This window comes from Pelobates fuscus, chromosome 3, assembly GCF_036172605.1.
Source record: "Pelobates fuscus isolate aPelFus1 chromosome 3, aPelFus1.pri, whole genome shotgun sequence".
Taxonomy (NCBI): domain Eukaryota; kingdom Metazoa; phylum Chordata; class Amphibia; order Anura; family Pelobatidae; genus Pelobates; species Pelobates fuscus.
Genome location: NC_086319.1, coordinates 217,372,100 through 217,399,658, shown reverse-complemented (window position 1 = coordinate 217,399,658; position 27,559 = coordinate 217,372,100). Strand labels below are relative to the sequence as shown.

The window sequence follows — 27,559 nt, the reverse complement described above, 5'->3', positions numbered from 1 at the left end:
AGGTTGTCAAAACAGTCAGCATCACAAGTATGTCAGTGTGTCCAAACATGTGGAACAAAAAATGCCCAACGCGCGTTTCGGCGGTCTAACCGCCTTTCTCAAGGGCAAGTAGTGGTACAAAATACGCCTCCCTTGGCCTTGTTTATATACCCAACCCTCTACTAATCCAGTAGAAGGTGGGGTTTCAAATTGCCCGCCAGCCGCATCCAATAATTACCGCTGGTGGTGTTGTGCGCATGTCCCTTTACCCGGCGCATGCGCGGGAACTTCTCCCCCTTCATGGGTACAGAGCCTCCACCCGCGCATGCGTCAGAATTCAGTCCTCGGGCCAGGCAGGACGTCCGCTCGTGGGCATGCGTATGTCGGATATTAGATAACTGCGCATGCGCACAGAGTATGTATGGATCAGTCTGTTCGCGCATGCGCAAAAACTCAAGATTGGGCAGTACGCCATCAAGTATTGGCGCATGCGTGCGAACATAGTGTTTACTCCTGCGCATGCGTCTGGACTTAGTCACCAACTCAGGCGGTCCACCTGGCAAAGATAGTAAAAATAGTGGATGATAAATCGGCTGCCTACCAAATTAGCCCCTAACGGTTTCTGCAAAGTCTAGAGTCTAAGAAAGCTCAGAAAGTATTAACTTGGGCAGTATCAAGGGCCCCAGAGTATCGGCATATATTCCCCACATCGGGATAACGTGTCTACTACTGGGCAGCTGTAATTAGTCTCTAACGGACTACGATAGGGGTTTACACATCTCAGCCCACGTCCCCAACATTATTTAGAAAAAAAGAGAAGGGGGGGGGGGGGTTTGGATGTTATAAGGTGGCTAGTAAGTCCGAGTATCATATAGTTCGGTATCTAGTGGGGGCAAACCTTTAAGAGAGGCATAATTCGTAATAAGTGACATATTATGTATCAATAGGAAAAAAGAGAAGAAAATTAAAGGTCCATTCAAATGTTATGAACTAAGATGATTATACATGATAAAAGAGTGGTTAATAAAACAAGAAAGGCATGGTTCAAAAGTTAAATAGACAAATAGACAAATAAACAGAAAGAGCTACCTGTATAGTCCATATTAGAACAAATATATAAAAATTGTTATAGACAAGTCAGATGAATGGGGCAAAAGAGAAGCCCTCATTCAGACCTCTCGGTTGGAGTGTTTTTAACTGATAAATCCATTTGGATTCTCTCTGTCTTAGGATTCTGTCAAAATCACCGCGTCTTTGGTTCCTTTTCACTAATTCAAGGCCGCAGAATCTGAGGTTATTAGAGTCACCGTGATGGTGTTCCTTTAAGTGTCTAGATATTGGTGTATCTAAACGGTTCCTCGGAGACCTTATATGTTCCATAATTCTCGCGGCCTTGAATTAGTGAAAAGGAACCAAAGACGCGGTGATTTTGACAGAATCCTAAGACAGAGAGAATCCAAATGGATTTATCAGTTAAAAACACTCCAACCGAGAGGTCTGAATGAGGGCTTCTCTTTTGCCCCATTCATCTGACTTGTCTATAACAATTTTTATATATTTGTTCTAATATGGACTATACAGGTAGCTCTTTCTGTTTATTTGTCTATTTGTCTATTTAACTTTTGAACCATGCCTTTCTTGTTTTATTAACCACTCTTTTATCATGTATAATCATCTTAGTTCATAACATTTGAATGGACCTTTAATTTTCTTCTCTTTTTTCCTATTGATACATAATATGTCACTTATTACGAATTATGCCTCTCTTAAAGGTTTGCCCCCACTAGATACCGAACTATATGATACTCGGACTTACTAGCCACCTTATAACATCCAAACCCCCCCCCCCCCTTCTCTTTTTTTCTAAATAATGTTGGGGACGTGGGCTGAGATGTGTAAACCCCTATCGTAGTCCGTTAGAGACTAATTACAGCTGCCCAGTAGTAGACACGTTATCCCGATGTGGGGAATATATGCCGATACTCTGGGGCCCTTGATACTGCCCAAGTTAATACTTTCTGAGCTTTCTTAGACTCTAGACTTTGCAGAAACCGTTAGGGGCTAATTTGGTAGGCAGCCGATTTATCATCCACTATTTTTACTATCTTTGCCAGGTGGACCGCCTGAGTTGGTGACTAAGTCCAGACGCATGCGCAGGAGTAAACACTATGTTCGCACGCATGCGCCAATACTTGATGGCGTACTGCCCAATCTTGAGTTTTTGCGCATGCGCGAACAGACTGATCCATACATACTCTGTGCGCATGCGCAGTTATCTAATATCCGACATACGCATGCCCACGAGCGGACGTCCTGCCTGGCCCGAGGACTGAATTCTGACGCATGCGCGGGTGGAGGCTCTGTACCCATGAAGGGGGAGAAGTTCCCGCGCATGCGCCGGGTAAAGGGACATGCGCACAACACCACCAGCGGTAATTATTGGATGCGGCTGGCGGGCAATTTGAAACCCCACCTTCTACTGGATTAGTAGAGGGTTGGGTATATAAACAAGGCCAAGGGAGGCGTATTTTGTACCACTACTTGCCCTTGAGAAAGGCGGTTAGACCGCCGAAACGCGCGTTGGGCATTTTTTGTTCCACATGTTTGGACACACTGACATACTTGTGATGCTGACTGTTTTGACAACCTGAGGGAAAACCTCACAGCCCTAGGTACAGACCTGAGGGACTACTCTGAGTCAGGAGCAGCGATGGTAACTATACTCTTTGCATAACTCTGTTTAGACTCAGTCCCTTTTCATTACTTTGTTTTCTCTGTATATACTGTTTGATCTTACTTTCCTTTCGATTTACTTCCTTTTGGTGCACCGGATATACCAGGCATTTTGATATTGGACTAAATTCAAGTACACCTTAGGATTCTCGGAAGCTATTATACAGATTTAACTAGAACACTGCAACTGGGGGAATCCCCCGGCTTTGGTGCTGTTTCCTGGCATATATCAGTGACAGGTAGGCTGAGGTTCCAAGGGAAGCTAGATTAGCAACTATGTATCCTCACAGACTATACTCTGTCTAGAAACTTGATACACTAGTACTTTTTGTGATTGCGGTTGCTACTTGCATTCCAATAGGTTCCCAGCCACACTGGTTCGCCAGTTTACATTACAGTCGCATCGTATCATCTTGTTTTTAACCCTCACAGAGTGGGGTGATCTAATAGGTGGTGTGTTTTTTTGATATTATAGTTTTTTCTCGCAATTGTTCTATTAAAGTTTTTTGTTATTTTCTTTGTTCTTACTGCCTTGATACTAAGACTGGGGGTAGCGGTAGTGAGATTAAGGACCCCGTCTTTTCGGGGAACTCTTCTCACTCCCTCCGTTTCGATAATTATATATTCAGGGTTAAGCCCTATACTACCCCTGTAACCCCCTTTTGTACTACTGGTCAGAGTTTCGTACTTTGACCGATAGTTTCTATGCTCACATCTTTAAGTAAATTGAAGAACTCCTTACTAGGATTGTAAATTATAAACAGCTTACTCTGTGCTTTTGATAAGGAAATCTTTCTGACATGAGGAGTGTGGCTTAGGAGGCAGGCTTATGGTGTAGCATTCTGCAAAACTGTCAGGCCTCCAGCCAGCTTACCCGAGAACTCACATTCTAGTTCCACAGTTTCCTCCAGCATTCTGACGAACGCTGCATGCTTGCAGGTGGAATCTTTAAATATGCGACCGAAATACCCTCGGGATTCGGCACATACCAATGGCGTCAAGGTCTAGCGTAATTGGATCAGCTACCCATCTCGTATAGTGGTTAACTTCAATCGGAGTTGAACCAATCACAAGTAACACTTGTTATTTAATCACAGTTCACCTATTCCTCCTTGCCCTGACTGGCTTACGTCTCTCGTGTATCCTGCTTTCTCGTATCCTTTGACCTCGGCTTGCTTATTGTTATTCCTTATCTCTGTTTTCCCCGACCTCGGCTCGTACTCTTACTATTCTTTATTGTATAACCCAACCATTCTAAGGAGCGGTATAACAATATTCTGATTTGTGATTTTGTCTGTGTGTTCTGAATCCCGGAATCCTGACAAAATCAAATTTTTTTGAGGAAAAACTAATTTTGGAGACTTTAGGCAATGACATTGTTCAATATTGCGTGGCAGTTATGCAGTGGGAATACAATGTTTCCATCTAAATCTTACATTTTTCTTCAGCTTAATTCAGTTTCATGTAGATTCAGACTTTCTCTGGAAACATTTCAAACCTGCACATCTAATGATACCTGGGTACATGCACAATATTCTAAATACGTCATGTTTCCTTCATTCCCTTCGTCCACAAATAATGAATGTTCGTAACATGAAGTAGTAGAATTCAAACATACAAGTAGATACAAAGAAAGAAGTGATTTAAAGTGATCTGTAGAGCACCAGCTGTGCCCAAGGGGAAAAAAACACTAGAAATGTACATTCTAATGGTTTGTTTATAGAGAACAAAAATTGAGAAGCTGCAAACAAAGAAGATTGTCAGGGACAGAGAAATCTTAAAGTTAAAGGGACACTGTAGTCACCAAAAAAAACTTTAGCTTAATGAAACAGTTTTGGTGTATAGATGATGTCCCTACAATCTCACTGCTCAATTCTCTGTCATTTAGGAGTTATAAAAACACTATAGGGTCTGGAATACAAACATGTATTTTTGACCCTATAGTATTAGAAACACATTATAGTTCCCCCTCCCTTACACACTACATGGCTTTTATTCCAGCGCAATACAGGTCTGCTGGTGCTAGCCCACCTTTGATCCACTCCCTTGGCTGAGATCATCCTAATTGATGATTTCAGTCAATCCAATGCTTTCAAATGGCAAACTATGGGAATGATGAATTTAGCTAACAATTTCAAGTTGTGTCACTTTTAAATGTTATAAATAATATATATATATATATATATATATATATATATACATGTAAAAAATAGATAAAATTCGTATCTTGTAATACCTTTTTTATTGGACTAACAGAATTTTTTAGTGACAAGCTTTCGGGATAACCTCCCTTTCTCAAGTCTGAAGCATTTCTGAGCAAGACGACACATAGAATTCAAAGTTGAGTTGTGATATAGGGGTTAAAGCGACATGAGTGTAGATAAGACACAGGTTTGGTAGAAAATAGACACCATCTTTGTAGAGGGTCATAAATATCTTTCTGAAGAGCAGAGTGAGGGGGGAGAGAGGGAAAAGAAAAACAAACAAGCAGACAGTGCAGAGGATGGTACACTTTATACATGCACACACACATAAATGTGTATATGTGAACGCATAAACACATGTACATATACATAAACACATATAAAAAATTCTGTTAGTCCAATAAAAAAGGTATTACAAGATACGAATTTTATCTATTTTTTACATCTACATCACTGGACTAATACGGCTACAATTTCTATATATATATACATATATATATATATATTTTTAAATAAACAAAAAAACAGCTCACACGAGAACATGACACTATAGATAAAAAATGAATAAGTCAATTTACATGGTAGCAAAAGCTACATCAGTGCTAAAAAGATAAAATTACTGGTACCCCAATCAAATTATTTAAGCACACAACTGCTTATAAGTGAAAATAAAAAGTAAAATAAAAAGTCTTGTGATGTAGATTCAAATTTTTAAGAAATGCTTGAAACATACCCTTCTTTCCTTCTTGGCTTATGGATGGTTGCTTTAGTGTCAGTTGTTTTTCTGTAAACAGTGGAGTGAGCCATGAAGGTTCTATCCTTCCTAGATGAAAACCTCCAAGACAGATACTGTTATTGGCCAAATCTAACCCCAACTTTTTTAATAGCAAACTGACAGTCTCATTTTCACACTTCTGAATGCTAACTCGCAGAGCCTCTCGAGCATCTTGCTCACGAACACCATTATTTAACAATAGTTCAACAAGCTTAAGGTTGTTCCCTTTTTCGCAAACCTATTGAAAACAGGGTATAAAAGAAAATGAAAAAGTGTTAGATATTCCTAACAAGGTACCAGAAAAAAACAAAAAAAAAATACTTATTTCTAAAATGAAACCGTATGACTTTGAACTTTCAGACCTTCTCAACACAACAATCTGTTCTTTATAATAACTTAAAGAACACAACAGGCACACAGATCTATTCATCTCAATGAAGTGGTCTAGTTGCCTTGCCCCTGTTATTAAATCCCTATGAAGAAAAACTGTACAGTTTTGTAGAAACTGTTTATTTTTTTCTGGACTCATCACACTTCTAGTGGCTGTGTCTCAGATCAACTCCTGGATATTAGTAGAGTAAAACTGTTATCCAACGCTGGACATCCTCACACTTTGCAAGAGGAGGTCTAACATCATCTATATTCCATGCAGGCAGCTCCGATGTGACTGTGCCTGCATTGAACCCTATTACTGTGGAAGCCCCTTTGGAAAGCACTGATTTAATGCTTTATTATGGGGAAAGCTTGAACGCGGGTAAATATTTGTCGCGTATTCGTTCTCAAGGCTCCTCTATGAGAAGTATTGGACTGGACCATCAACAGAGAAAGCCTTGCTTCCTTCATGACGTCACTGAAGTGCTGAAGTATTTCCTGTCCCAATGTGTTTTACGCCCCACCTCCTATAGAATGTAAGCTCGATTGAGCAGGGTCCTCTTCAACCTATTGTTCCTGTAAGTTTATTTGTAATTGTCCTATTTATAGTTAAATCCCCTCTCATAATATTGTAAAGCGCTACAGAATCTGTTGGCGCTATATAAATGGCAATAATAATAATAATAATAATAATAATAATAAAAGTAGGAGAGCTAGGCAGTGCTGAGGGAGCTTTGGCAATGGAAACAAGTAAGTAAATCATTTATTTTATAGCGACTGAGGGAGGATCTAAAAAAGACTAAGGACTTGAACACTATAGCGCTAGAAGTTTGAATGCCTAACGTTATAGTGTTCCTTTAAGTATTGCAAGCTATGTGTACTATTTTAGTTTGGTGACTGCATTCCGTTTTTTGCTTTGAGTTTGTTTTTTGTCTGTGTGCAATTATATGTGTTTGGGTTAAGAGAGGATGCATATTTGACCAGGGGGTGGGATACTCCAATAGCTTTAATATTGGTGGAAGATTAATGGCCAGAGAACAATGTAAGATTATAGACTATAGCTGTACTAAAAAAAGAGCAAAACATACTCCAAATATGTCCTACATATTGGTTATTTGGGTGGTATTTCAATTTTGAGGTGTTGCTATGTTTCTTTGTACTGAAATATAATGCTATGATCAAAGAAATATGCTGCATCACACTTAGGCATTTTCCAACTTTAAAGGTTGAACTCGAAGTCTTTTTTTAAAACCCAGATCCCCATGTAACCACAAACGTGTTTTATACAATGAAAACACTTTTTGTCAAACAAAATATTATAATAGTCTTTGAAGTCCTGAATGGAATATGCTGTCATAAGATTGTAATGACCACCAGAATCTCTTCTCAATATCTGAAAATCCATTATTGAATTATTTGAAGATGAAAAATCTCTATGGATTGCAGGCTGGCAGCAGAAATGTTAAATACAAATCTAATTTAACGAGAATATATGATTTTAACTTACAAGACAGGAAATCGAATACAGTACCTGATTGATTAAAGACGTATGGTTGAGTTTTTTATTGACATCTGCCCCTAACAAAAGTAGACATTCCACTAAGACAATGTCATTTTCAGTGCATGCTTTCACTAATAATTTATTTTTTAAATCATCCTCTGAAGTAATTTCAGCAAGGCATCCATAACACAGACTCTGAAACTAAACAGTAGAGAGACAAATGTTTAGGTCTACACACAAGTCATTCTAAATTGTAATTAGACAAAAACGGATTCATGTATTTAGCTTTATCATGTAAGCATATAAGCAAGTAAAGGGACGCTTCAGGCACCCTGATCACTTCTGCCCATTGGAGTGGTCTGGGTGCCAACTCCCATCACCCTTAACCCCGCAAGTGTAATTATTGCAGTTTTTGCAAACTGCAATAATTACCTTGTAGGATTAAGTCCCCTCTAGTGGCTGTGCATTAGGTCTTCCCCACCGGCTGACGGCGTGGGAGGAGCGTGGGCGGAGCCTGACTCAATGCAGAGGGACATCACCGCAGGATTCAGGGGCATGGGATGGAGGGCGGAAGGGGTGCACTGCAAGTTGTATGGTGTTTGAGAAGGTAGAGGGTCAAATATATCATGTTAAATTTTTCATTTTTTTCACATTGAAAATAAACCCGTTTTCCTGCAGTGCCAGGAAAACGGGTTTATTTTCCTGGCACTGGAGAGTCCCTTAAAAGAGGATGGTTTACAACAGACTGCCCTCTTACTTGGCTCTCCACCAGATGCCAATCCAGCAGCTCCTGGAGAGCAGCTCCTTGAGAGTGCCAGCTTATTGCTCTCAGACCATAAATGAGCTTCTGCACACAGTTAACATTTGCCAGCCTGAAACTTTTTTGGATTTACCCTTTGAGCTTGCATGCGTAGTTAAAGGCTGGTCTTTTTCATTTATGAAATGTGAAGTGTTTTATGGACTTTTATTATGTATTCTTGTGTTATAGGCAAATGCAAATATTACAAGTTTTAGAATGAAAGTTGTATTTTTAAACTGTGTACTTTGTCTTTAAGAGATATTGCAAACTGACAAGGTGTTTATGGGACATATTGTTTTTCATACATGTTTCTTTAAGCAATAACCTCTTACCTACTTTCATGTGCACCCACACTTATTGTATATCATTTTATTCAGGGGACGCCAGGCTTTCATTTAACATCAAATATTAAGGTATGAAACATAATTTAATATGAATAAAATGTAAAAAAAAAAATGGGGGAAAATGAGAATAAAAAAAAAAAAATAGTTCTACGTGACAATTTAACTGTGAATGTCATAATACGGTTTGCTTTTACTGCAATATAATACACATATTTGTATTCAGCGATGTAAACAGCACCCCCTATGTACAAGTTGTATGGTGTTTGAGAAGGTAGAGGGTCAAATATATCATGTTAAATTTTTCATTTTTTTCACATTGAAATTTGCCAGATTGGTTACGTTTCCTTTGAGACCATATGGTAGCCCAGGAATGAGAATTACCATTTGCAATAGTAGACAACCCAAGGTATTGCAAATGGGGTATGTCCAGTCCTTTTAAGTAGCCACTTGGTCACAAACACTGGCCAAATTTAGTTTGTGTGTGAAAAACGCAAAAACTAATTTGAACGCCAATTGTCTAAAAAGACAACCTTTGTTGCTTCCAAGACAATCCTTATTTTATATTGTATTCTCTTACTAACTATATAATATTATAGCTAAGATATCTGTATGGTTAGCCCTGCTAAGTTCCATGCTTTAAGATGTTATAGTGGTATAAGGGAACCGGCTGCGGTTACACTTCAACACCATAAAAACATTTGCTTATCAGCAAATGTTTACTGGGAATACAACACAGCCACAGTAAAGGCAGATATTTCCCAAATACTGCCCTAATTAGATCGTTATGGTTCCACAAAATTATAATGAATGAAACAAACAAAATACCTTTTGGTCCCGTTTGTTAGCCAAACACATAGATACTTGGTAGAAAAGTACAGTATCAAAATCCTCCAGTTCTAAACGTTCTGCAAAACTGTGTGATACATTCATTAACATCATTGCAGTACGAAAACCCTAAAAATAAACAACACATTTTTAAAATAGGAAAATGTTTAAAATAAAATTAAAATGGACATTTTAACATTAAAGAAAAACCTATGTACAAAAGCACACACGAACACACACATTTGTGCATTCTTCATGTTAAGTGTATTTAGATATTTATACTTACATATACAGGTAGTTAAACGCATCAAGTTGTATATATGCATATGTATATCTACCTTTATGCATGTTAGTGTGTGTGTATTCTTACATACAGAATGCAATAAATGGTAGCAGTGATGTGACTTTTTTTGTTGTTTAATGTGTTATAAAATAATCTATACAAAAATACCCGAGTTGATGATTAACATTCCATTAGAGCGTCATTGTTATATACATACACACATACAAACATCTTCCAGGATGTGAGAAACATAAATGCTTCTAAATAGTAAATGTTATGTATTTTATCCCTTTAAGTAAAGCATACCTCCTCTTGTATCTGGACAACATCCTTATACCGTTGCATTGCAGAAACTAGGTGGGTTGACAAAAGGTGCATTGTTGCAATGCGCACATTAGTTTTGGTAACCAAATGTGACAAGAGAGATAAACCAAAGTACTGGATTTCTGGAAAATAAAATTTTATGTTGTTAAAATGACCACTACAATTGTTTTATATAGTGTTACCAAAATGTACAAGACTCAGTATAAAATACACTAGCAATTATGCATTACATAGCTCACCTTGGTTTCCTGGGTACATCTGAAGAGTATGCAAAACAGTATCTATAGCACCTAGTTCTGAAAGCAGTTCCAGAGCCCCAGAGCATTCTAATAAACATCCAAGAAGCTTCAGTCCACACTCCTGGATTGCAGGGTTCCAAATGAACTATTGGAAGAAAAGAAGGGGGGGATAAACACTCACCAAGTATAAATTACAAATCAGTACTATTATTGTGTAAATTATGACAATCTTTACCCAAATGAGGTACATTTTGTATTTGGTAATTTCAGAGTTAACATTCCGTAACCCCTTAAGGACCAATGACTTTGGAATGTACATGTACCAATCATTTAGCATTAACAAAGCTCAATAGAGCTGGTAATGAAATATAAGCAAAACTACTGTGAAGGCCAATATTCATTGAATAAACTAAACTAAATATATTTAGATTGCCAGACCTTCTTTGCTTGGGAGGAATAAAAAAGAAACAAAATAAAAGTTAAAAAAGCAGTTAAATTCACATTTATTCCATTGCTGAGACCGCCTCCAGTGAAATCGTGACTTTTGGCCAATTCAACAGTTTTTATAGAATAATATACAGGACATAGGGAGCATGTGCGGCAATCACCATGCTCCAACCAAGCAAATGCTTCTCACACATAAACAACTGACGTGCTTGACGTCATCATGCTGATCATCAATGAGGAGTGAATTTTGTAACGGTCAGTTTTGACAGTTCCATGAGGCATTGTTTGGGCAAAGCGCAAACGTTGCCAGACAATAACAAACAGGGTCTGTGGACCAAAACTAGATTATTAAAGGAACACTTTACACACCTAAAGCACTTTGGTTTGCTTCAATGCATAGCGTGAGGATGTCCAGCATCAATTAAGCGACCAAAGGATGCTTAACCACCAGGAAGTGCCTGTACTGGCTGTCTGATTGACAGACACTATTGGCAGTCTTAGTACTGCAATGTATTTTCTCAAAAACTACAATGTTTTACACTGCAAGACTAAGGGGGGCAGAGACACTGCTCTCAGACCACTGCAATGAGCTGAAGTGGTCTGGGTGCCTATAGTGTCCCTTTAACACAAGTTAAAAGTGAATTTCAATGTTTTATTCAACGGTGTAAATTGAAGTGTCCGTTCCTCTTTCAAGATAATATGTATAGGTTTATTTCAGCTTAAATATAAAATAACATCTACTATAATATGTTAATATTTTTGTCAGCTACAGTTTTTTCATTATTTTAACCCCTACCCTGTCTGAGGGCTCTCTCATCAAGCTTTTTTCATTATTTCTATTAAAAAACAAAAAAAAACACCTTTTAGTGCTGGTCAAAGCAATTTGATCTGTAATCATTAATTTTATTAACATTTTTTGAGTTGGGCGTATGTTTTTTTTTGATGGTGGAAGTAGGAATTGGGGTGGGTGAAGTAGTAGTTATTAGGTAGGTAGGTAGATTAATTATAGTATGGATAGAGTGGAGCGCAAAAACATATACTTAGACCGATATCTTGATACAGGTATCCATCGGCATAAAAAACAAAAGAGAGAAAAGCAAGATAGTGTGATAATGTTACACACAGGTCATATAATGCCAAAATGCAAGTATTTTAAATGTTTATAACATTCAAAGATGAAGTATTTTTTTTGTCTGACATGCATTGTACGTCTGCGGTCACTAAGGGGTTAAAGAAAAAATGTGTCTCTAGCATATATCCAAATTTTCTATACAAATATATAATCTGGAATGATTAGATTTCAAGAGATCCCAGAAGGAGAACCCTAGATTGGTAATTATAAGTAACACTTTACAGTCCTAAGAGTGAACTCAGCAGTGATAGAATGAAGGGAAATAGATAGAATTTGGTAACAGAGTAATTCACTGTGTTGCTTATTCAGTAGTTTATTAGGCTTTATTTGTTGCCAAAATGAAAACTGCCATAAAGTGTAACTCTGTTTACCAATTAAATTAGCGTGTCTATTAACGTAAGGGGAGCATCAATAATCCCTCTAAAGAATATGATTTTATAGTAATAGAATGTAATTATCTAGTCCAATTCTAAAATGGGGTCTGCTCTCAACAAAAGCAGCTACCTGCCAAATGCTAGGCTAAATGGTAGAATAAACTTCTCCTAGTTCTCCCTATCTGCACCTTTGTAGGTGCGAATAATATCAACTATCATAGCTGCATCTACCTGCAGCTACCTGCCAAATGCTTAAATGGTATAGTGAACCTCTCCTAGTTCTCCCTGTCTGCACCTCCGTAGGTGCTAATAGTAGTAAGTAACTAGGTTACTCTTATCTGATTCACTGATACTTTCAGTATCTATCCTTGTGGCTATCCCCATAAAATTCCCTGCAATCCCACCAACACACTATATATCAAAATAGTGAATACGTGATAAATCAGTGCATAGTACAAGTGAAAATAAAAAAAATTAAGTAAACCCAACGTGCATTTCATGGCTCAAATGGCACCTTTGTCAAGGGAGCAGACCCCTCATTGGGGTTGTACTAAGCACCCACAGAGGTGCAGACAGGGAGAGGTTTACTCAACCATTTAGCCTAGCATTTGGCAGGTAGCTGCAGCTAGTATATTTGTCAGAACAGAAATGGATCTATACAGGATTTAAACAACTAATAAGGTGCAGACAGGAAGAGTTCAGCAGGACCCAGCTCAGCTTCTTACAGTACGGAGTAAGCTACCTTTCATTCCTGACTGCAAATACTCACAGAAGCTACAAACAGTTAATGATATCCTTGGTTGTCTTCTTCTAATGGAGGTTTCTTTGTAGTTCAGATTACTTTGTGTTGTTGGGAATTCAATAAAACAAGGGACACTGCACTCCCTTGGTTTCCAGGGTGCAACTGGACCTGAGGTAGGCCAAACCTCACTCTGTAGTTTGATAAAAGACACTTTGAGAGCCAAAACGCTGCTTGTACACCTTAGAGGTACACTATAGCCACAAGAACAACTATAGCTTATTGTATTTGTTCTGGTAAATATAATCAGTCCTTTTGGGCTTTTTGCAATTAACACTGTTTTCAGAGAAAATGCTGTGTTTACATTACAGCCTAGTGATATCTTTACTGGCCACTCCTCAGACAGCTGCTATAAGTGCTTCCTGGGACAGTGTGCAGCACTGCCATTGTCTCCAACCTCTGCATGTAGACACTGATCTTTCCTCATAGAGAAGCATTTATTTAATGCATTTCTATGACAAAAGGCTGATTGGCCAGGACTGTGTTTGGCTTGTGCTGGCTCTGCCCCTAATCTGCCTCCTTGACAGTCTCAGCCAAGCCAATGCTTTCCTATGAGAAAGCATTGGATTGGCTCAGAACAACACTCCTGATTATGTTAGTCAAGCAGTCAGATCATGAACAGAGCCAGCAGCAGCAGACTGGAATAAATGTAGATTTTGCTGGATTTAGGTGGGCAAGAAAGAGTAAGGGGGCATAAATGGTGGTTTTAACACTATAGGGTCAGGAATACATATGTATTCCTACATTACATACATTACATTACATACTTATGTTCCTGACCCGATAGTGTTTCTTTAAGTGCCTGGACGATCGTCTACTTTCTAAACTTTGTGCTGTGTGCAAACATTTGACACAGAAGTAGTTTTCTGGAGTGAGTAAGAGTGACTTATGGTGCAGCATTCTGCAAAACATTTGCAGTAAAAAAAAAAAAATACAAACGTTTGAGTATGCATAAAATACAGCTTAATTAGGCCAAAATATATCAAATGCATTAAAGTTGTATTGGTGCTCCATTTAACTTATTCATTACAAAGTCTTTTACAGCAGGTGTACTATAAAATATTTTATTTTAAGTAATAAAAATAGAAGACCATTTTCCTCAAAAAGAGTAAAATGTATTTCTAGTAATGTAATACAGCTCTCTAAATATCACACTCAGTAGGCACAGATGCAAGTGTGTCTGTTATGGTTATTACATATACTGAAACTCATTTATATGCAGAGCTTGCAAATGTATAGATTTCCAGATGCATCAAACTGAAGGAACACATCATGCACCATAACTAAAGCAAGTTTGGAGTGCCATAACACAGGCTCCCCAATGTACAGAATAAAACCATTTGCTGATTGTGACAAACCCTGTCCTTTCCCTTGCCCCAGTTATTTTACCTGCATTCGGTAGTTTGATCAACTGAATACCAACCACCCCCTGGCTCAATTAACTTCAAAGTAACCACAAAGTTAAATGCTCTCCCTGGGCGGCCACTGTTCGTATAACCAAACAACACGTGCGCTGGAAAATGATAAGCTAGGAGAGTGCTATTCTGTGAAAAGATATGCACAAACTTGATTAACAATCTCTAACTATGAGCCAAGCGAATCGTTCGTTATTGTGTTTGTTTTGGGACTCCCGAAAGCGACTGACCACTACCACTTTTCTCATGGAACTATTTTGGGCAGACGCCACATGTGTGGTCAAACTTTACCCCGGTGGTGATTCCACTGTATTCATGGAACCTAAGCACTATTTGGACACTTTGGGATATATAGGACTTGTGGGGGTCCCTATTTAGCTACCAAGAGAAGCTATGGACGGTTCTACATTAGGCGAAACCTGTCCAAGCTGCAGGCGACAACCGGGAACACCATTGACAGTGAGTAACAGTAGACGGGCAAAAGGCAAGGGGGCTCAGGGACACTGACGCGACCTTAACCGTAGTGCAACCACACAAGGTTCAACCCCAAGCCTGGCCCAGACAAACAGTAGCAGTGAGGGTGGCAGGAGGTGCCATTCACAAACTCCCAACAGCCCGGGTTCATCTCAACTGGGGTTCAGGGCCAAATACCTGGAGGTCAGCGAGACCTTCCCGCCAAAGTACTGTTGGGGAATGACCTAGGATGCCTGACTTGATAGTTCACTACTCTACAACCGGAGGAGACACTACCCATGACCACGAGACTGGAAGCCCACAGGGGAGAAACGATGCACTCCGAGGACCCTCGGGAAGGACCTTATGGACCGACCCTAGCAGTAAACCCCACTCCCTACTAGGGTAACCCCAAGGTTGTAACGAGGAATAGAGGGAGGATTCAACATTAAAGGGGTATAGGAAACAGGCAGAGTGCCCCCAAGGAGATATAGAGCAGGAACGGCTTGAGAAGGAAAAGGGGCTGTTATACCGGGTTTCAGGGGGAACAGGGAGTGGAGCTGCGCAAGTGGCTAAAAGATAGCTAGTAGTGCCACACAAGTACCAGGCTGAGCTGCTCAAGCTTACCCACAACATCCGGAAGACCAAAGACCGATTAACCCAGGCATTCTTTAGGCCCGGAATCACACAGAATCTGCAGAATTACTGCATGACCTGTGATGTCTGCCAAAAGATAGGAAAAGGGGTGACCACCCAAAGGCCAAGTTACACCCGTTGCCCATAATCGAGGAACCCTTCTACTGAGTAGTGGTGGACTTGATAGCCCCCCCTCAGTAAGCCCAGCCCCTTGGGCAAGAAATATATCCTTACCGTGGTAGACTATGCTACCCGGCACCCAGAGGCAGTAGCCCTCCCTAGCGTAGAGGCTGAAACAGTTGCTGAGGTACTAGTCAAAATCTTTACCCGGGTATGCTTCCCTTGGGAGATTTTGTCTGACCAGGGAACCCAATTTATGGCAGCTGTTACCCACCAATTGTGGCAGAGTTGCAGAGTCAAACCCCTGTTTAGTTCTCCGTATCACCCCCAGACAAATGGACTCTGAAGGTTTTAATGGCACGCTGAAACAGATGCTCCTGTCGGCACTGGGAAAGGTTTCTTCCCCATCTCATGTTTACCTATCACGAAGTGCCCCAGGAGTCCACAAGGTTCTCCCTTTTTGAACTCCTATACGGAAGAAAGGTACAGGGACACCTAGACCTCATACAGGAGCACTGGTAGGGTGACACAGAAGAGGGAGGGATCTCTATCGTGCCATATACATCCTGGAGTTGAGGAACCGCCTGCAGGCTCTCACTGACTGTTAAGGATAATCTGCAGGCAGTCCAGCAATGCCAGGAAAGGTGGTATGATAGGGGGGGCCCAAGATAGTATCCTAGAAATAGGACAGAACGTATTTGCTCTGAAGCAGAACAAAAAGGACAAGCTTCAGGCCTCCTGGCAGGGACCCTTCCGGGTAGTGGAGCTCTTAAGTGACACTACCTACATTGTAGGGAAATGTTCAGATAAAAGGATACGACGATCCTTTCATGTGAACATGTTAAAACCCTATTTCGAGAGGACAGAGGATGTTGCTGCGGTATGCGCCCCTTCTTTCGAGGATAGCGAGAACCTTCCTTACCAGACCTGCTCAACCCGTCCCTGGGAAGCATAGAACAGGTCAGCCTGGGGGGAAAACTGAGCCCAACAGAAAAGGCAGAGTCCGCCAAGCTACTCCAGGGATACTGTGAAATGTTCTCTGCCCTACCCGGGCGGTCCACCAACTAGAGGCCCAGGGACAAACCCCAATACGGCAGCAGCCTTACCATATCCCTGAAGCAGTTAGGGACAACATGCTGAAAGAGATTCAAGACATGTTGAAGATAGGGGTCATAGAGCCGTATCAGATCCCCTGGGCTTCTCCAGTAGTGCTGGTACCTAAGCGAGATGGTACAACTCGCTTCTGTATTTATCAACGGAAACTTAGTGAGAGGACAGTCATGGATGTCTAACAAATGCCCCAGATAGACGAGCTGCTAGAACGTTTGGCCGGGGGGAATTACTTAACTACCATAGGTCTGTGTAAGGGTTATTGGAAAATCTCCCTAGAGCCAGCGGCCATGCCTAAGTCGACATTTGTCATACCGTTCAGTTTAAGGTTATGCCGTTCGGGATGAAGAATGCCCCAGCTACCTTTCAGCGGATGGCCGACAGGCTCCAGGAGGGATTTCAGGACTTTTCATGTGCGTGTCTGGATGATATAGCCATCTACAGCCGTACATGGGAGGACCACCTTCGACACTTATCTAGGGTACTAAAGAGAATTCAGGCAGCAGGGCTTACATTGAAGCCAGACAAGTGCCATGTTAGTATGGTAGAGGTACAGTATCCCGGCCATAGAGTGGGTTCTGGACGCCAGTGGCCCAAACCCGCCAAAGCAGAGGCTATTGCCAACTGGCCCCAATCCCATACCAAGACCCAGGTACTAGCTTTTCTAGGGACAGCGGGTTACTACAGCAAGTTTGTCCCACAGTACAGCACCCTCGCCAAGCCTCTCACTTACCTTACCAAAATATCCCCTCCCAGATAGATAGTGTGATCCCCAGAGTGCAAAGTTGCCTTCAAGAGATTGAAGTCAGCGCTAAGCAAGGCACCTGTGTTGGCCGCCCCAAACCATATTAAAAAGTTTCTCATCCACACAAATGCCTCCATGTTTGGGCTGGGAGCCATGCTAACCAACTGGGTGACGACGGAATGGAACAACCGTTGGCATATCTCAGCAGAAAACTTTTAACCCGAGAAGTCGGCTATGCCACCATGGAGAAAGAATGCTTGGCTCTTGTATGGGCATGAAAGAAACTGCAGCCCTATCTCTATGGTCGTCCCTTCCCTTTAATGACTGACCACAACTCCCTCATCTGGTTGAACAGGGTGGCCAGTGATAACCTTCCACCTTCTTCACTGGAGCCTGGCCTTTAAACCCTAAAATGTTACAATGCAGTACAGGCCAGGAAAACAGAATGGCAATGCGGATGGATTAACCCAGGAAACAGAATTGGAGCCTTAATATACCCTAGTCAGCACCTACGTTTAGTGGATAAGGGAGTGCGCTGTATAAATTGGCTCCCAGCAGCACCCTATTTATGCATGCTCAGGTGAGTGCAGCCAGCCCCTGGTTCAACATATATAATATAACAGCCCAAATACGCACAAATACAACGCTATAAAGCAACTACAACACCCATAAATAACAAGCAGAATACAACAACATACACCCATCACGCAGGGTCCGTGCAAAAACAGCAACGTGCCCCACCTCAAAAAAATAACATTTGCCAACTTTGTGTGACACTCTCTTCTCTCAGTCCCTTTGTGTATCTTAAAGGTTGCCTACCCCTGCTCTAGTGCTTGAGAAATAATAAGTTTAAACAAAGTACACTCTATTATCTCCTAGACACAGAAACTCCTGGGCGTGTTTTCCTATACGTTTGCTGGAGGTCTGTGTATAAAAGTGGGCCATCTGGCCATAATAAAGCATTCCAGTTGTACCCTTCATCAAGTCTCAACTGGTGTTTTGGAATGCGAAACGACTAAGCGCTTGATTTTTCCCACGACCTGCTTGAATTTTGGGAGAGTACAAATTAGCGTACTATAAGAACGGGCTATAATCACACAACCTTCAGGAGAGGGGAACGAACGTACTGTACAAAGTACAAGAGGTTTGTTACACTGATAGTTTAATTATCTGCAGATCACCGGGCACTGCTCCCTGCAGCCAGAATGTCTCTTTACTAAGCCAAGCCCAGCTCTGCAGGGCTTAGCTCATTAGCGAAGAGTGATCAACTGACATTCCTAGCCCTGCGTGGCAGGGCTTTGGTCTAGAGAGCTAATGAAAGGTCCTGGCTGCAGAGAGGCAGATCACAGGTAATGCTCCATCATAGTGCTAACTCCTCAAACGGTGTTTGAAAATATACAGAGTGACTAATGCCATTGCGTCAAGGAAGCCAGCAGGTCAGTGTCACAGAGGACTGCCATGCTTGAGGAAGTGTCCCCAAACAAAGTCAATCACATAAAAGAGGAATAAGTGATCAAGGCTGGGTGTTGCATTGTTGTAATACCCACAAGGCCAAAATAATGGTTGTGCTGGAAGACAAGGGAAAACAAATGTACATAATACTATAAAAGAGCTCTAAAAGCAAATTGATGCAAAATATATAATGTTCCTTTCTAAATGATATCTTTTGTCCTATAAACTGATGTAGATCATTACAGATTTACTTTCAAAGCTATACATTGTGCTGCAGAAATTACCCTCTAATGTATATATTGGCATACTTTCATATTTCTCCATACCCAGGACGGTTTGCTTGAAATATCAGATCACATGCAACTGCAGTACCCCGAATGATGCAAAATGAATCCTTCACTTCCTAATATGTAAGTATTTACATGGGGTTGTTAGTTGTCACTTACAGCCTGAATAGGCCTCTGCTCCAGAGATTATATACCAAATAACACGAAAGCAACAACAAAATAGAACTACATGAAGTGAGATGTACCAGTACATACTTTGTTCAGAACTTGCAAAATTAACTTGTGTGTTCCTTCCAGTAAACATTGGTTCTTTATAACTTTCCGTGGAAGATTTGAAAAGGTTATTTCTGAAGAATGGACATCATTTTGCGTATTGAATGTTGCATCTAAAATAAAATTTAAAAAAAATGTTTATTCACCACCTTGACTGTATACATAAAATGTAAGAATATATTTCACTGGATACAAAGGGATACCTATAGATGTATTATATACATTGTCAAAAACAAACATATACATTGTCATAAATAAAGACATCAGTTTCCACAGGAGGGTTTATATTAACAGGTGTTAAATATAGCAACAGTATCTCATATGTTCACTGCAGATACACACTACTTGATACCTTAGGATACAAAAGGGATACATAGTGTAATACTGTTGATTTCATTTCATTCAGACACTATAACCACATCAATCAGAGAAAGCAGTTATGGTAACAACAAAGTTCCTTTAACTGAATGAGGGGACATGGCTAAGGTGACAGAGTTATGGTGCAGCATAACATGCTAAAAAATACAGAATACTCATGAGGTCAAAAGAGTGCAGAGTGCCCATTCAAAAAATCATTTCTTGTGCACACTTTATGATATCTTGCAAAATCTATTTTAGATAGGTATATATACACAAAGATGTTCAAACAAGCTGCAGTTTTAATAAAAACTTCTCTGTAAAGTACTTTGACATACCATCAAACATAATCTTTAACATGACCCGTAGAGCCTCCAGCTGAACACGGGAGACTTTCTCATGTTTCTTCATTGCACTTATCACACCTCTTAAAGCCACTGTCATTACATCTAAATTAAAAAAACTAAAAACATACAAAGAAAAAGTCAAAACACAAATTTTGTTATGTGTATGCTCAACAAATCTAAATTGTACCTTTCAGATGAGAGGGCATTTCAAGTACATGGGTAACATTAAACAATTTGAGCTTGAAAGAGACAGTAATACTTTAACCTAAATTTGGCATTTGTAACTGAATTTCACATTAAAGTTATGGAACAAGGCTATATCTGTTATAAAAAGACAGAGGACAACCATTAGGTTTTTCACATTTTAACATTAACTTTTTTTTTTTCATTACATTTTATGTATTCTTGTGAGCCACATGAAACCACACAAGGATGCCATTACTGAAAAGAACTATAAACTAAGCAATACATGTTAAGCATACACAAAAATAAAGATAAAAGTAAACAGATCTATGTGTTCTTATAAAAGATTAATTATGTAAGTATTTCAAATACACCTGGAGCATATGGTTTCTGGAACCACATCTAACCAACTGTAAGCCAATCTCGTTTGTTACTTTGATTAAAGATGGCTTCCCACAATGGAAAAGTAATATAAATACTCATTTCTACCATGCACCCTTTACAATAAGACAAACTCATATTTACTGGCTTACATAACTCAGCCTTTTCACACATACAAAAAGATGGAGAGCAACTATTATTTATGTACCAGATGACCGTTTCACACAGGTGTAAAAGATCAGTTTTCTTAAGAGACAAAAGGAACAACTGGCACTTTCATTAAAAACATTTTTGATAGACAATACACCTTTTGCTCACACACTTTCTTTTCCCCTTTAAGCATGAAAAGACAAAGCACAGTAACAATTGTTCAGCAAAATCGGTTAGCTATATTTATAGAACTTCTGCACATAACTTACCAATGACATCATACATACACCTATTCCATGCCTGATGGTAAACATGTTAACTTTGTGCTGTCAATTGCAAGTAAATAGAAAGATACAGAACCCAGTTAAGTCTTCCCTACAGCCTCCACATGAGGCTGAGATAGAGGGAAGGACATTTGCGTGCCCTCTATTAGCTAATAAACACTGCTTTGATGCTGCCCACCCAGTTTGCATCAATGAACACTTCCAACAGCACTCCATTTTGCTCAACTGAGCGTTCAAAAGATCCCCTGCTCAAATACAAAACTGGCTTTGACAGTACCTGTAGGAGAGCTGTGGAGTAACCTATGGAAGACCATGTGATAGAAATCAGGAAAAGAGAGAATAGAGAAGGACAGCTTCAGTTAGAAATTATTAGGTATTCCCCCTAAACCCCTAAAAGGAAACAAGGTTGTATTTATACACAATACCCTACATTGCATTCTACAAATATTTAAATTACAATATACCTTCCAATAAAGAGCTGATTTAGAACTCTACAGGCACATTCTGCAGCTTCAGGGACATTTATGTGCTTCTTCATTAGATCAAGCACATTGACATGAACGCCTTTCTCCAACAAAATCTTTCGAATAGCCACTATGAAACATTAAACAATAGAAATATCACAAAAACTAATAACAACACAGCAGACTCAGTTAGTCGTTATCTCAAGATTTTGCAGCAAAGCTAAAATTTCTTTATTCAATTGATTTTATAAAAAATCCATGAATGTTTAATTTTGATTGTAAAAAAAAAAAACTCTCACTTTTGAGATGTTTTAGTATTATGTTTACCTATATCCTATATTTAACAAATGTGTTGAGGAAGAATTAAAGGGATTTTATAGGGTTAGAAATACAACTCTGTATTTGTAACACTATAGAGCAGTAGTCTTCAACTGGCGGTCCACGGAATGGCGCCGGTCCGCAAGAATTTATTGCCGGTCCACAAAAGCTTTCACCCGACTATACCGCTACAGTGTAGCGGTATAGTCGGGTGAAAGCTTTCGCAGACCGGCAATGATTTAGGGCACACAAGGGAGTCGCAAAATATTTCCCTGGTGCTATGATCATAGCCCCGGGAACTGTGCCTCCCTCTCCCCTGCCAGCTCTGCAGGACCAGAAGGGAGATCAAAGATCTCCCTCTCCGGCCTGCTAGCAGTGTAATGCTGGCAGCCGGAAGAGGAGGGAGGGAAAGAGGACCTGGGGGAGCTCTAACCTGTAGCTCCGCCAGGATCTCCTCTTGCAAGCTACCACGGCAATGCTCCCAATCTTGCTAGAGCCCCTTTGCACACACACGCACAAACTGCACCCTTCACACACACACACACACATCATCCCTCACACATACCATTAGTTTTTAATTCTGGCTGACGGTCCGCAAAATGTTACTCCTCATTTCACCGGGGCGAGGGTGTTAAAAGGTTGCAGAACACTGCTATGGAGCATTCTCACTTCCTTCGCAGCGCCCCCCCAGCATATAAAGGGATAAAAAAAAAACATAAAAAACAATCTTCATGCACTTACCCAATTCCTGCGCCGATGTCCCTTGATGCTGGATTGGTGCTCCACCTCCTTTGATGTCATCCCATGGGGGGAGACCTAATGCGCATGACTATGGAGTTTTCACTGATGCTGGATGTCCTTATTTAGGGGTCATTCAGGCGACTCAGAGACTATTAAACTCAGAGACTATTACACTCCCGGAAGCACCACTAGAGGCTGCCTTAGCACTGCAATGTAAACAATGTTGTACATTGCAGAACTAAGTAGGACAGGGACAATGAACCCAAACCACTTCAATGAGCTGAAGTGGTCTGGTGCCTATAGTATACCTTTAAAATACACTCTGTAGCATTTAAGCTCTATTCTGAAACTGAGCACCTCTGTATCAACTGATAGTTATTTATTGACACAAGCTCTGCAGTTCTCTGATTTTGAACATATTATCTGGATTTGGAGACAAAAAAGAAAAAAAAAAAGAAGAACAAATATTTCTGTTTCCCCTTCTTCAATGCATTGTGTGATGTGGGCTGTGGCAGGATGGGACTTTTTTTTTATCAAGTTAATTACTAAATCTTTAATATATAATTAAAATAAATGAAGCATAATATGGTAAATGGTTTAACACATTTTAGTTGATTTTTGAACTTTTATGCAATAATGTTATTTTCTGTGATGTGACAGTGCCCTTTTAAACAAACACCATAAAATAGCAATCCTGGGATAGCTGTAGTGGATATGGTAGTTTTAATAGGCTTCAACAGATACTTTAATAGAATTTCATGGGCTGTAATAGATAGGTTGTTTTTCTTTTGCACATTTTACAATTGGATACAGTAAAAATGTTTCTAACATACTTCACAAATGTAAACAAAAAGAAATTGGCCAAAAGATCAGTATCACAAAGTCTAGGAGGAACAGAAAAACAGAGGGGGTAACTTCACAAATGTTACCAAATAAAAATATTACCATTATGTTCTGACAGTGTTGCTAAAGCAGATGTCGTTGCCTGGAAAACCTCCTTTGATGAAGAATGCATCAACATAGAAAGCATCACTTCCCTGTGAATTGGATACCTGACACCAAAATAATAGAGGTTACATATCAATTCATCAGCTCATATATTTTTTTTACCAACCCACAACGACAGTCGAATAGTATACTCACTGAGATTCGTCATCTCCGACATGTGCTTGCAGTTGAGGGTGGTACATAAACAGATTGTTTAAGGCCCAGCAAGCAGCTTCCTGGTACAATGTAAAACACTTTATTTTTAGAAATGCAAAACAAGACATTCTGTCACAAATTGTGATCTAACATATTAATAAAATATATTTCATAGAAACATAGAATGTGATAAGAACCATTCGGCCCATCTAGTCTGCCCAATTTTTTAAATACTTTCATTAGTCCCTGGCCTTATCTTATAGTTAGGATTGTCTTATGCCTATCCCATGCATGCTTAAACTCCTTTACTGTGTTAACCTCTACCACTTCAGCTGGAAGGCTATTCCATGCATCCACTACCCTCTCAGTAAAGTAATACTTCCTGATATTATTTTTAAACCTTTGTCCCTCTAATTTAAGACTATGTCCTCTTGTTGTGGTAGTTTTTCTCCTTTAAAATATCGTCTTCTCCTTTACTGTGTTGATTCCCTTTATGTATTTAAATGTTTCTATTATATCCCCCCCTGTCTCGTCTTTCCTCCAAGCTATACATGTTAAGATCCTTTAACCTTTCCTGTTAAGTTTTATCCTGCAATCCATGAATCAGTTTAGTAGCCCTTCTCTGAACTCTCTCTAAGGTATCAATATCCTTCTGAAGATACGGTCTCCAGTACTGCGTACAATACTCCAAGTGAGGTCTCCCTATACAACCAAGCATTCTGCTAGCATTTCCTGCTGCTCTATTACATTGTCTGTCTACCTTTAAGTCATCAGAAATAATCACCCCCAGATCCCTTTCCTCAGATGTTGAGGTTAGGACTCTATCAAATATTCTGTACTCTGCCCTTGGGTTTTTATGTCCAAGATGCATTATCTTGCACTTATCTACATTAAATGTCAGTTGCCACAACTCTGACCATTTTTCTAGTTTACATAAATCATTAGCCATTTGGCTTATCCCTCCTGGAACATTAACCCTGTTACATATCTTAGTATCATCAGCAAAAAGACATACCTTACCATCAAGACCTTCTGTAATATCACTAATAAAAATATTAAAGAGAATGGGTCCAAGTACAGATCCCTGAGGTACCCCACTGGTGACAAGCCCAAGCTTCGAATATACTCCATTGACTACAACCCTCTGTTGCCGGTCACTCAGCCACTGCCTTACCTATTCAACAATATTGGAATCCAAACTTAAATATTGCAGTTTATTGATAAGCCTTCTATGTGCAACAGTGTAAAAAGCCTTACTGAAATCTAGGTAAGCAATGTCTACTGCACCACCCTGATCTATAATTTTAGTTACCCAATCAAAAAAATCAATAAGATTAGTTTGGCATCATCTCCCTGAAGTAAATCCATGTTGTCTCTGATCTTGGAATCCATGTGTTTTTAGATGTTCAACAATCCTATCCTTTAACATGGTTTCCATCACTTTTCCCACTACTGAAGTAAGGCTTACTGGCCTATAGTTGCCCGACTCCTCCCTATTACCTTTCTTGTGAATAAGCACAACATTCGCCAACTTCCAATCTTCTGGGACTACTCCTGTTATCAATGATTGGTTAAATAAATCTGTTAATGGTTTTGCTAGTACGCCACTAAGCTCTTTTAATAGCTTTGGGTGTATTCCATCAGGTCCCAATTTCAATTAGGCAGCATATTGCAAATATTATGAACATAGTTTGAATGAGAATGTCTGATCTCAAGAGGGCAAAAGGTTCACAAATTACAGGATTTTTGAATGTCAAAAGAAAACGTTAGGTAACAAAAAGTAATACTTGAAAAAGGAATAAAATGCAAAATGTTGCTAATTCGGCTTACCTGGACTTCTATGTTCTTCTTGTGCAATTTTAATGCTTTAAAGGAATCTTCAAACCAATATAATTGCCTACCATCAACCTCCACATTGTTTCCATCCTCCAAGTCTTTGTTCAAAAATATTGTCTCAGCTTTGAAAAAAAATAAAAAATAAGAGAAATGTTAAATTCTCATGGGAGGATCCAGGCAAGATATTGCACTGAATAGTGGAGGCTTTGCAGGTGAATCACTTGCCTACTTAAAGGGACACTGTAGGCACCCAGTCCACTTCTGCTTATTAAAGTGGTCTGGGTGCAATGCCCCATGTCACTTAACCCTGCTATAGTAATGATTGCAATTATGAAGAAACTGCAATAACTACTATCCAGGGTACAGCCACTAGAGGGACTTCCTGGATTGAAACGGACCTTTGGTCTGGTATAGGATGCCCTCATGCTCTGCATGAGGACCTCCAGCGTCAGGTTTTTTCCCCCATAGGAGAGCATTGAATAATGCTTTCCTAAGGGGAAATCCTAATGTGAGCACGGCCATTGACGCGTATTCACATTAGGTCTTCCCTGCCAGTGGGGGAGGAGCATGGGTGGACCCAGCACTGAGGGACATTGGTGCTGGATTCAGATAAGTGACTTTCACCCCTTCAGCCCCACAAGAGGGGGCATTGTAGGATTCTATAGTGCCAGTGAAATGGCTTTGTTTTCCTGGCACTATAGAATCCCTTTAACAGTGTATGTAAGACCACCCTAGAGTAGTATAGAAAAGGAGATAATTAGGAAGATATCCTCACTCTGCCCTAATAATAAGCTTTATTGTGATCTGCTATAGGGATATGAGTGACAGACATCTGAATAGCTGAATCTCCATAATCTATACACCCCATGGGATGTCAATGTTAGAAAAAATATATATTAGTGGCTCAAAATTTTAGCTATCTCCAAAACAGAGAGAGAGATGAAAATTGATATAGAAATAGCAAATCAGTCAAAATCGGACTGATAGTTTAAATTAAGAAAGCCTCTCTCCCTGTAAAACTAACTAGACAAGCATAGGAAAGAAAATAAAGAAATTAAATTAAATTAAATAGTGATCATGGTGCTACAAACACCAGTGCCCAGTGCAGAGAAAACGCCTGTTTTCTCTGCACTGGGCACTGGTGTTTGTAGCACCATGATCACTATTTAATTTCATTTAATTTCTTTCTTTTCTTTCCTATGCCTGTCTAGTTAGTTTTACAGGGAGAGAGGCTTTCTTAATTTAAACTATCAGTCTGATTTTGACTGATTTGCTATTTCTATATCAATTTTCATCTCTCTCTCTGTTTTGGGCATAGCTCAAATTTTGAGCCACTAATATATATTTTTTCTAACATTGACATCCCATGGGGTGTATAGATTATGGAGATTCAGCTATTCAGATGTCTGTCACTCATATCCCTATAGCAGATCACAATAAAGCTTATTATTAGGGCGGAGTGAGGATATCTACCTAATTATCTCCTTTTCTATACTACTCTAGCGTGGCATAGGTCTGTAGGATCACTTGTACATACTTTATTTGTTTGGGGTCTCTGACCATATTATTTTAATAGCCAGGCTTTGTATGTAGACCTAACCGCGCTATATATATTGTTCCAGACTATGCAGAGAGTCTCACTTACATATTGAGACTGTTTGCACACTTCATTGTTTTTGGGTTTGCTTCTATCTGGGGTCAAGCCCCCTTGAGACATCTGGAGTCTCATACCGG

General features: G+C 39.8%; 1 protein-coding gene across 1 annotated transcript in view; it reads right to left on the bottom strand.

Annotated features, from left to right (window-relative positions):
- Window positions 1-27,559, bottom strand: part of LRRK2 (leucine rich repeat kinase 2) — a 245,907-nt gene that overhangs the window by 132,019 nt on the left and 86,329 nt on the right. Inside the window, exons 9-19 of the mRNA XM_063448081.1 lie at window positions 25,820-25,947; window positions 23,990-24,069; window positions 23,792-23,898; window positions 21,788-21,917; window positions 20,317-20,441; window positions 19,604-19,734; window positions 10,379-10,523; window positions 10,122-10,261; window positions 9,533-9,661; window positions 7,595-7,765; window positions 5,650-5,929 (exon numbers count right to left, since the gene is read on the bottom strand). Of these exons, the coding sequence (XP_063304151.1) occupies window positions 5,650-5,929; window positions 7,595-7,765; window positions 9,533-9,661; window positions 10,122-10,261; window positions 10,379-10,523; window positions 19,604-19,734; window positions 20,317-20,441; window positions 21,788-21,917; window positions 23,792-23,898; window positions 23,990-24,069; window positions 25,820-25,947 (1,566 nt within the window). The remainder of the gene's footprint in view (window positions 1-5,649; window positions 5,930-7,594; window positions 7,766-9,532; window positions 9,662-10,121; window positions 10,262-10,378; window positions 10,524-19,603; window positions 19,735-20,316; window positions 20,442-21,787; window positions 21,918-23,791; window positions 23,899-23,989; window positions 24,070-25,819; window positions 25,948-27,559) is intronic.